We start from the raw sequence: 10528 nt of genomic DNA, 5'->3' as shown, positions 1-10528 counted from the left end.
AATAAATCGCGACGTTTCGGACGCGTTCACAAGCGTCATTACAAGCGTCACAAACATTCATATAACAAACAAAAACAAGACAAAGGTCCCCCGTGCAGCCTGGACAGACTGCGGGGGCAAGTGCTGTTAGCGAGCACCTATGAAGGCCGGAACAATACACGAGGGGGTGGGTGGCCAGAACCACGCCCGGCCGCCTTTGTCTCCCCGGTGGCGATGTTTACTACGCACCGCGACACCAGGCGCTCATTTGAGGCCGAGCTGACTTAGGGGAGGCCCGGGACCAGGTTCAGAGAATCGTCACCGGTGGTGTTGGCCGTGAGCGGGAATCGAACTCGGCTCCTAACAGGCCACGGACCGGTACCGGTCCGCTTCACGCCTATTGGCGGTCGACACAACGTCCACTTTGACGACGACGATTTGCGTGTGCCCACGACGCACCGCACCGCACTGCACGACGTATCGACGCACGGATAAAACTCTCGCCTACTGAACGCCTCCGACGGCCTTTCGTCGGGGCTCTCATCATCGCCGTGGCAGTGAAGGGCCTCCGTCCAGCGCTCGGTATCCGTGATTAAAAAAAAAGAAATTAAACGCGTCGTTTTTGCTATCATTTCCCCCGCGCCTCCGATTATCACGGTCAGCTATGTAGGGTTGCAAGCAACTTCAACACGCAAACCATGCTATACGTACACAATTGTAACCGCCGCATGGGCTCCTGCATCGTCTTCCGCTCAACTCGGGCGACGTATCGACGCACGGAAAGAAAAAAAACTTCTCGCCTACTGAACGCCTCCGACGGCCCCTTGTCGGAGCTGTCATCATCGCCGTGGCGGTGAAGGGCCTCCCGCCCCGCGCTCGGTATCCGCGAAAGATAACACGAATCATGAGACCTCCCTTGCCAGCAACGAAATATAATAATCGTCGTTTTCCCCTTTCTGGCAAGAGAACGAGAGTTACGTTCAGATGTCAAAACGCCAAACAGGAACTTTTTGCAAGCAATCAAGTGACTGCATTAGCCACAGACGCTACTTGCGGTGAGCACGCGACCGTGTTTGTCTGCATGTCCACCACAACTCGCGTGTGCGGTTAATGCAGCAACACGACTCCTTGCGAAAGGTTTCCGTTCGTCGCTTTAACATCCCAACACAGCATTGGAACCTCATTTGCCAGTAAAAAATATGATAATTGGTTTTTTTACCCTTCTATCTGGCAACAAAACTGACACCTTTTTCTTTTTTACAAGGAGTCATGTTTGCATTGACCACAATACCTGCAGCCATAATGCAAACAAAAAACATAACTCTGATAATGTATGCACTGTCCTTGAAGTTGATTGGTCCACACCCGAGACAGATTTCCTTAGAACCTAGTCTCACATGGTGTTGGACCAGATGATGCCAAAAGGCGCACAACTCAAAGACAATGCACCATCAGAGTATAAGAGCTCGGGGTAAGCATGTACACCATTGGAATCTCATTTGCCAGTAAAAAATATAGTTGGTTTTTTTACCCTTCTATCTGGCAACAAATCTGACACCTTTTTTTTTACAAGGAGTCATGTTTGCATAGACCACAATACCTGCAGTCATAATGCTTACCCCAAGCTCTCATACTCTGATGGTGCATTGTCTTTGAGTTGTGCGCCTTTTGGCGTCATCTGGTCCAACACCATGTGAGACTAGGCTCTAAGGAAAGCTGTCTCGGGTGTGGACCAATCAACTTCAAGGACAGTGCACATACATTATCAGAGTTGTGTTTTTTGTTTGCATCATGACTGCAGGTATTGCGGTCTATGCAAACATGACTCCTTGTAAAAAAAAAGGTGTCAGTTTTGTTGCCAGATAGAAGGGCAAAAAAAACCAATTATCATCCCAACACAGCTCAAGTTTTGCTGCCAGAAAGGGCGAAACCATCCCCCCGATAACACAACGACACGTCTCCTTTTCGCCGTCCCATCCGCCGCGTGCCTCCGATCGTCACGGTTGGCTACGTACGGCGCGAAGGAAGTTCAACGCTCGCTCACACAGCCACACGATCACGACCGACGCATTGCCCCCCAACACCCAAGTGACGCTCCGTCCGCATCATTCGCTCGCGCCGACCGGGCGGACGCATCCTGGCCTGGCCTCGGCAATAAACCCCAGCGGCACGGAGTGGAAAAGCGCGAGGGGGGGGGGAGGGAAAAAACTAATAATTTAAATCCTAGATTTGAAGCTTTCGTGACTGCAAGGATTCATATTCTTAGGTTTTTTTCGGTAAAGTCACCACGTAGGTAAAAAATGTAAATTAATAAAATAAAAAAATTTTATTCATAAAAGTAACATACTTTCATTAATTGAAATTGTTTTACCTACGTGACTTTACCGAAAAAACCTAAGTAATACAATAATTTGAATTTGAAATTCAACTCGACGCCTGCATCTCGCGCACCTTCCGTCGTGCGTGCATCCTCTTGTGCTTGTTGAGCGTGGAGACCCAGGCGAAGGCCTTGCCACACTCGTCGCACGCATGGGGCTTCTCCCCCGTGTGCGTGCGTCGGTGCGTCGTCAGGTTGGAGCGCTGCGCAAAGCGGCGGCCGCACTGGTCGCAAGCGTGCGGCCTCTCCCCCGTGTGCGTCCGGCGATGCGCCCCGAGGCTGGACGCGCGCGAAAACTCGTCGCCGCACTCCCGGCACACGTGCGGCCTGCGCCCGTCGTGCGACCCGCGGTGCCGCCGGAGGTCGCGTTGCCGGGCAAAGCTCCGGCCGCACTCGCCGCAAGCGTGAGGCCGTGGTGCCGGGGAAGGGGGTCGCGGTGGCCCTCGGTCCGCGCGGGGCAGCCGGGCCCCCCCGAGGGCGTGCGTGAGCTCGTGGGCCCGCAGCTTGGACGTGCGCGCGAATCGGCGGCCGCACCGGGCGCAGACGTGCGGCCTCTCGCCCGAGTGGACCCCGCGGTGCGTCTTCAGGTTGGAGGTTTGCGAGAAGCGGCGGCCGCAGTCGGGGCAGGCGTGCGGGCGCTCCCCCGTGTGCGTCCGCAGGTGGGCGGCGAGGTTGGAGGCGCAGGAGAAGCGGCGGCCGCAGTCGGGGCAGGCGTGCGGGCGCTCCCCCGTGTGCGTCTTGCCGTGGGACTTGAGGCCGGAGGCGCGGGCGAAGGCCCGCCCGCAGTCGGGGCAGGCGTGGGGCCGCTCGCCCGTGTGGCGGGCCGCGTGGCGCTTCAGCGTCGACGGCAGCGCGAAGGCTTCGCCGCAGTCGGGGCAGGCGTGGGGGCGGGGCCGGGCCGAGGGGGGCGGAGTCACGGCGGACGCGGACGGCGACCGGACGGTACTGACGTCAGCGTCAGAGTCGGTGGACGTCGCGTCCCGCTGGGCCGGGAGGACCGGAGGGGGCGGCTCGGGGCATCGCAGGCGACCATCCTGGTTGTCGCCTGCAGGGCACGGACCAATCGTCGCCACCGTCGGCCGTGGTCTACCAACTGCTGGATGGAGGCCTCAATCTCAGGCCTCCACCATCGTTATAGTCAGCCGTGGTCTACCCACTGCGCGGATGAACGCCTCAATCTCAGGACTCCACCATCGTCATAGTCGGTCGTGGTCTACCCACTGCGCAGATGAACGCCTCAATCTCAGGACTCCACCATCGTCACAGTCAGCCGTGGTCTACCCACTGCTGGATGAAGGCCTCAATCTCAGGTCTCCACCATCGTCATAGTCAGCCGTGGTCTACCCACTGCGCAGATGAAGGCCTCAATCTCAGGACTCCACCATCGTCATAGTCAGCCGTGGTCTACCCACTGCGCAGATGAACGCCTCAATCTCAGGACTCCACCATCGTCATAGTCGGTCGTGGTCTACCCACTGCGCAGATGAACGCCTCAATCTCAGGACTCCACCATCGTCACAGTCAGCCGTGGTCTACCCACTGCTGGATGAAGGCCTCAATCTCAGGTCTCCACCATCGTCATAGTCAGCCGTGGTCTACCCACTGCGCAGATGAAGGCCTCAATCTCAGGACTCCACCATCGTCATAGTCAGCCGTGGTCTACCTACTGCTGGATGGAGGCCTCCTCAACCTCCACCATCGTCATAGTCAGCCTTGGTCTACCTACTGCTGGATGGAGGCCTCCTCAACCTCCACCATCGTCATAGTCAGCCGTGGTCTACCCACTGCGCAGATGAAGGCCTCCTCAACCTCCACCATCGTCACAGTCAGCCGTGGTCTACCCACTGCTGGATGGAGGCCTCCTCAACCTCCACCATCGTCATAGTCAGCCGTGGTCTACCCACTGCGCAGATGAAGGCCTCAATCTCAGGCCTCCTCAACCTCCACCATCGTCGTAGTCGGTCGTGGTCTACCCACTGATGATGAATGTCGTGATGATGATGTCTCGATCCTGCGTGTGTCCTCCAATCCACGTGCTCACCTCTCTGTCTCTCAGTGTCATTCCTATCATCGCCACGGTCTGTCCGCTGCTGGATGAATGTCGATGTGATGGCGTCTCTAACCCGCGTGCGATCTCAGATCCACGGTGTAAGTTCATGGCTAACGGGGCTCAACAGAGAGGAGAGTTTTCAACCAGTGCATGCGTACCAATTCACGTACGTATATACATACGTACGCATGTGCAGTGAGTCTGCGGGTCTCTGCGTGGCGAGTCTGTGGGTCTCTGTGTGGTGAGTCTGTGGGTCTCTGTGTGGTGAGTCTGTGGGTCTCTGTGTGGTGAATCTGTGGGTCTCTGTGTGGTGAGTCTGTGGGTCTCTGTGTGGTGAGTCTGTGGGTATCTGTGTGGCGAGTCTGTGGGTCTCTGTGTGGTGAGTCTGTGGGTCTCTGTGTGGTGAGTCTATGGGTCTCTGTGTGGTGAGTCTGTGGGTCTCTGTGTGGTGAGTCTGTGGGTCTCTGCGTGGTGAGTCTGTGGGTCTCTGTGTGGTGAGTCTGTGGGTCTCTGTGTGGTGAGTCTGTGGGTCTCTGCGTGGTGAGTCTGTGGGTCTCTGCGTGGTGAGTCTGTGGGTCTCTGTGTGGTGAGTCTGTGGGTCTCTGTGTGGTGAGTCCGTGGGTCTCTGCGTGGTGAGTCTGTGGGTCTCTGCGTGGTGAGTCTGTGGGTCTCTGCGTGGCGAGTCTGTGGGTCTCTGTGTGGTGAGTCTGTGGGTCTCTGTGTGGTGAGTCTGTGTGGGTCTCTGTGTGGTGAGTCTGTGGGTCTCTGTGTGGTGAGTCTGTGGGTCTCTGTGTGGTGAGTCTGTGGGTCTCTGTGTGGTGAGTCTGTGGGTCTCTGCGTGGTGAGTCTGTGGTCTCTGTGTGGTGAGTCTGTGGGTCTCTGTGTGGTGAGTCCGTGGGTCTCTGTGTGGTGAGTCTGTGGGTCTCTGTGTGGTGAGTCTGTGGGTCTCTGTGTGGTGAGTCTGTGGGTCTGTGTGGTGAGTCTGTGGGTCTCTGTGTGGTGAGTCTGTGGGTCTCTGTGTGGTGAGTCTGTGGGTCTCTGTGTGGTGAGTCTGTGGGTCTCTGCGTGGTGAGTCTGTGGGTCTCTGTGTGGTGAGTCTGTGGGTCTCTGTGTGGTGAGTCCGTGGGTCTCTGTGTGGTGAGTCTGTGGGTCTCTGTGTGGTGAGTCTGTGGGTCTCTGTGTGGTGAGTCTGTGGGTCTCTGTGTGATGAGTCTGTGGGTCTCTGTGTGGTGAGTCTGTGGGTCTCTGTGTGGTGAGTCTGTGGGTCTCTGTGTGGTGAGTCTGTGGGTCTCTGTGTGGTGAGTCTGTGGGTCTCTGTGTGGTGAGTCTGTGGTGAGGGAAAGTACGTACAGTGAGGGAAAAAAGTATTTGATCCCCTGCTGATGTTAACTCCATGGCTATGGCCTTGAATCATTCTTATCGTTACTTTGACGCTGCCACAAGAGGAGCCATCTCATCATGATGATGATGGTGGTGAGGGTGGTGGTGAGGTGGTGGTGGGGGTGGTGAGGTGGTGGTGGTGATGAGGTGGTGGTGAGGTGGTGGTGGTGGTGGGGGGGGGTGGTGGTGAGGTGGTGGTGGTGAGGTGGTGGTGGTGAGATGGTGGTGGTGGGGGGGGGGTGGGGGTGGTGGTGGTGTTGGTGAGGGTGGTGGTGGTGGTGGGGGTGGTGAGGTGGTGGTGGTGAGGGTGGGGGGGGTGGTGGTGAGGTGGTGGTGGTGAGGTGGTGGTGAGGTGGTGGTGAGGTGGTGGTGGGGAGGGTGGTTGGTGGTGGTGGTGGGGGTGGTGAGGTGGTGGTGAGGTGGTGGTGGTGGTGGTGAGGTGGTGGTGGTGAGGTGGTGGTGGGGGGGTGGTGGTGAGGTGGTGGTGGTGGGGGGGGGGTGGTGGTGAGGTGGTGGTGGTGGGGGGGGGTGGTGAGGTGGTGGTGGTGGGGGGGGGGGTGGTGGTGAGGTGGTGGTGGTGAGGTGGTGGTGAGCTGGTGGTGGTGGTGGTGGGGGGGTGGTGGTGGTGAGATGGTAGTGGTGGTGGTGAGGTGGTGGTGGTGAGGTGGTGGTGGTGAGGTGGTGGCGAGGTGGTGGTGGTGAGGTGGTGGTGAGGTGGTGGCGAGGTGGTGGTGGTGAGGTGGTGGTGAGGTGGTGGTGGTGGGGGGGGGGTGTGGTGGTGGTGAGGTGGTGGTGGTGAGGTGGGTGTGGTGGTGGTGGTGAGGTGGTGGTGGTGGTGAGGTGGTGGTGAGGTGGTGGTGAGGTGGTGGTGTGGTGGTGGTGGTGAGGTGGTGGTGGTGGTGAGGTGCTGGTGGTGGTGGTGAGGTGGTGGTGGTGGTGAGGTGGTGGTGGTGAGGTGGTGGTGGTGTGGTGGTGGTGAGGTGTGGTGGTGAGGTGGTGGTGAGGTGGTGGTGGTGTGGTGGTGGTGAGGTGGTGGTGGTGAGGTGATGGTGGTGGTGAGGTGGTGGTGAGGTGGTGGTGGTGAGGGTGGTGGTGGTGAGGTGGTGGTGAGGTGGTGGTGAGGTGGTGGGGGGAGTGGTGAGTGTGGGTGAGTGGTGAGTGAGTGTAGTGTGTGGTTGTGAGTGGTGGACGAGGGAGTCGCTCACCTGAAGGCAGCTCGCGGTTCATCACTGAGGTAGTGGTGGTGGTAGTGGTGGTGGTAGAGGTGGTGGTAGAGGTGGTGGTGGTAGAGGTGGTGGTTTGTAGAGGTGGTGGTGGTAGAGGTGGTGGGTGGTAGAGGTGGTGGTGGTGGTGAGGTGGTGGTGAGGTGGTGGTGTGGATGGTGGTGGTGGTGTGGTGTGGTGTTAGAGGTGGTGGTAGAGGTGGTCGGTAGAGGTGGTGATAAGTATTGGAGAGAGCACTAGTGGTGGTGTGGTGTAGTGGTGGTGAGGTAGCTGGAGTAGCCTGGAGATTGTAGCGGTGAGTGGTACTGCTGAGTCATGTGATGGTGTGGTAGGTATGATAGAGATCGGATAGTAGTGATTGTTGTAGCGGTCGCCCCGGAATCTGCATTGACAATGACGCAATTTTGAGCGCCTAGATGGGTGTCTATGGGTAGTGTGTGTCTGTGTGAGTGTGTCTGTGTGTGTGTCTGTGTTGTGTGTGTCTGTGTGTGTGTGTCTGTGTGTCTGTCTGTCTGTGTGTGTCTGTCTGTGTGTGTGTCTGTGTGTCTGTGTGTGTGTGTGACTGTGTGTGTGACTGTGTGTGTGTGTGTCTGTGTGTGTGTCTGTGTGTGTGACTGTGTGTGTGTGTGTCTGTGTGTCTGTGTGTGTCTGTGTGTCTGTGTGTCTGTCTGTTTGTGTGTGTGTGTCTGTTTGTGTGTGTGTCTTTGTGTGTGTCTGTGTGTGTGTGTGTCTGTGTGTGAGTGTTGTCTGTCTGTGTTGTGTGTGTCTGTGTGTGAGTGTATGTCTGTGTGTGTCTAGTGTGTGAGTGTTTGTCTGTGTGTGTGTCTGTGTGTGTGTCTGTGTCTGTCTGTTTGTGTCTGTGTGTCTGTGTGTGAGTGTCTGTGTGTGTGTGCCTGTGTGTGGTGTCTGTGTGTGAGTGTGTCTGTGTGTGAGTGTGTCTGTGTCTGTGTGTGAGTGTCCACATTCAGGCTGGGTGGGTGAGTGGTTGGGTGAGTGGGTGGGTGAGTGGGTGGGTGAGTGAGTGGTTGGGTGAGTGGGTGGGTGAGTGAGTGGTTGGGTGAGTGAGTGGGTGGGTGAGTGGGTGGGTGGGTGAGTCGTTGGGTGAGTGAGTGGGTGGGTGAGTGGTTGGGAGAGTGGTTGGGTGAGTGAGTGGGTGGGTGAGTGGTTGAGTGAGTGGGTGGGTGAGTGGGTGGGTGAGTGGGTGGGTGGGTGAGTGGTTTGAGTGAGTGGTTGAGTGAGTGGGTGGGTGAGTGGGTGGGTGGGTGAGTCGTTGGGGTGAGTGAGTGGGTGGGGTGAGTGGTTGGGAGAGTGGTTGGGTGAGTGAGTGGGTGGGTGAGTGGTTGAGTGAGTGGGTGGGTGAGTGGGTGGGTGAGTGGGTGGGTGTGGTGAGTGGTTGAGTGAGTGTTAGTGAGTGAGTGGGTGGGGAGTGGGTGGTGGGTGGAGTCGTTGGGTGAGTGAGTGGGTGGGTGAGTATTAGGTGGATGAGTATATAGGTGGGTGAGTATATGGGTGGGTGAGTGGGTGGGTGAGTATATGGGAGTGAGTGGATGGGTGATGGGTGAGTGTGGAGTGAGTGGGTGGTGTGAGTAGTATATGGGTGGTGAGTGAGTATATGGGTGGGTGAGTGGTGTGGTGAGTGAGTATATGATGGTTGGTGAGTGGGTGGGTGAGGTGAGGTAGTATATGGGTGGTGAGTGAATGGTGGTGAGTGGGGTGGGTGAGTGAGTATGTGGTTGTGGGTGAGTATATGGGTGGGTGAGTGGTGAGTAGTGAGATGGGTGGTGGTGAGTGGATGGGTGGGTGAGATGGGTGGGTGAGTGGGTGGGTGAGTGGTTGGGTGAGTGGAGTGTATGGTGGTGAGTGGGTGGGTAAGTGGGTGGGTGGTGGGTGGGTGAGTGGGTGGGTGAGTGGGTGGGTAAGGGGTGGGTGAGTGGGTGGGTGAGTGTGAGTGTGTGAATGCACAGGTGTGTGTGTTAATAATTGTGTGTGTGTGTTAATTCATTGGTGTGTGTGTGTTAATTAATTGGTGTGTGTTAATTAATTGGTGTGTGTGTGTTAATTAATTGGTGTGTGTGTTAATTAATTGGTGTGTGAGGCTCTGCAATTATCTCGTTGAGAGCCGGTTCCACCAGAGTGTGATCCCCCAGTCTATATAAGGCGGCGTGATGGAGCCTCCCCCCCTACCACCCCACACCCATCCCGTGTCTCTCTCTGTGTGTGTCTCTGTCTCTCTGTGTGTCTCTGTGGTCTCCCTCGGTGTCTCTGTCTGTGTCTCTCTCTCGCCGTGTCTCTCTCTGGCTGTGTCTCTCTCTGGCTGTGTCTCTCTCTGGCTGTGTCTCTCTCTGGCTGTGTCTCTCTCTGGCTGTGTCTCTCTCTGGCTGTGGCTGTCTCTGGCTGTGTCTCTCTCTCTGGCTGTGTCTGTCTCTCTGGCTGTGTCTCTCTCTCTTGCTCTGTCTCTCTCTCTGGCTGTGTCTCTCTCTCTTGCTCTGTCTCTCTCTCTTGCTCTGTCTCTCTCTCTTGCTCTGTCTCTCTCTCTTGCTCTGTCTCTCTCTCTTGCTCTGTCTCTCTCTCTTGCTCTGTCTCTCTCTCTTGCTCTGTCTCTCTCTCTGTCTCTCTGTCTCTCTCTCTCTGTCTGTGTCGTTGTCAGTGGGACCAGGGTCTCCCCTCTCTCGCTGGCAGTGAAATGTTCGTGGCGATTTCGCTCCCGTGGGCTCTGCTCATCTCGACCACGTGCGGAGGTCTGTGCTGGAGTGGATTTCATTTTGGTCACATTCACGACTCCCCCCTTCCTCGCCGTCGGCTGAACGTTGGGGCGTCGTCGGTTAGCAACGTTGGATGGACGTTGGTAACAGACGTTCTCCCAACGTCGGCTCTACGTTGGTAACAGAGCTTCCCCCCCCCCCCCCAACGTCGGCTCAACGTTGGTAACAGACCTTCCCCCAACGTCGGCTCTACGTTTGGTAACAGAGCTTCCCCCCCCCCCCAACGTCGGCTCAACGTTGGTAACAGACCTTCCCCCGACGTCGACTCTACGTTGGTAACAGACCTTACCCCAACGTCAGCTCAACGTTGGTAACAGACCTTCCCCCCGACGTCGACTCTACGTTGGTAACAGACCTTACCCCAAACGTCGGCTCTACGTTGGTAACAGACCTTACCCCAACGTCGGCTCAACGTTGGTAACAGACCTTCCCCCAACTTTGACTCAACGTTGGTAACAGACCTTACCCCAACGTCGGCTCTACGTTGGTAACAGACCTTCCCCCAACTTTGACTCAACGTTGGTAACAGACCTTACCCCAACGTCGGCTACGTTGGTAACAGACCTTACCCCAACGTCGGCTCTACGTTGGTAACAGACCTTACCCCAACGTCGGCTCTACGTTGGTAACAGACCTTACCCAACGTCGGCTCTACGTTGGTAACAGACCTTACCCCAACGTCGGCTGGACTCCGCCCCTTCACCTCGTCCGTATTTGTATCTCTCCCTCGCACACGTCCTCACCCACTCATCCACCC

The 10528-nt window shown here is 56.9% G+C and overlaps 1 protein-coding gene across 1 annotated transcript; it reads right to left on the bottom strand.

The window, feature by feature from the left end:
• Positions 1-2346: 2346 nt before the first annotated feature.
• Positions 2347-7159, bottom strand: LOC144949865 (uncharacterized). Its single transcript, XM_078879855.1, has 2 exons — positions 6992-7159; positions 2347-3401 (listed from the first exon to the last, which is right to left on the bottom strand). The coding sequence occupies exons 1-2, from the start codon at positions 7011-7013 to the stop codon at positions 2404-2406; spliced, it is 1020 nt and encodes a 339-aa protein (XP_078735981.1). The 5' UTR covers positions 7014-7159; the 3' UTR covers positions 2347-2403.
• Between the last annotated feature and the right edge of the window lie 3369 nt (positions 7160-10528).

The sequence above is a fragment of the Lampetra fluviatilis genome, chromosome 55 (genome assembly GCF_964198595.1).
Source record: "Lampetra fluviatilis chromosome 55, kcLamFluv1.1, whole genome shotgun sequence".
Lineage (NCBI taxonomy): Eukaryota > Metazoa > Chordata > Hyperoartia > Petromyzontiformes > Petromyzontidae > Lampetra > Lampetra fluviatilis.
This window is presented reverse-complemented; position numbering and strand designations above follow the sequence as displayed.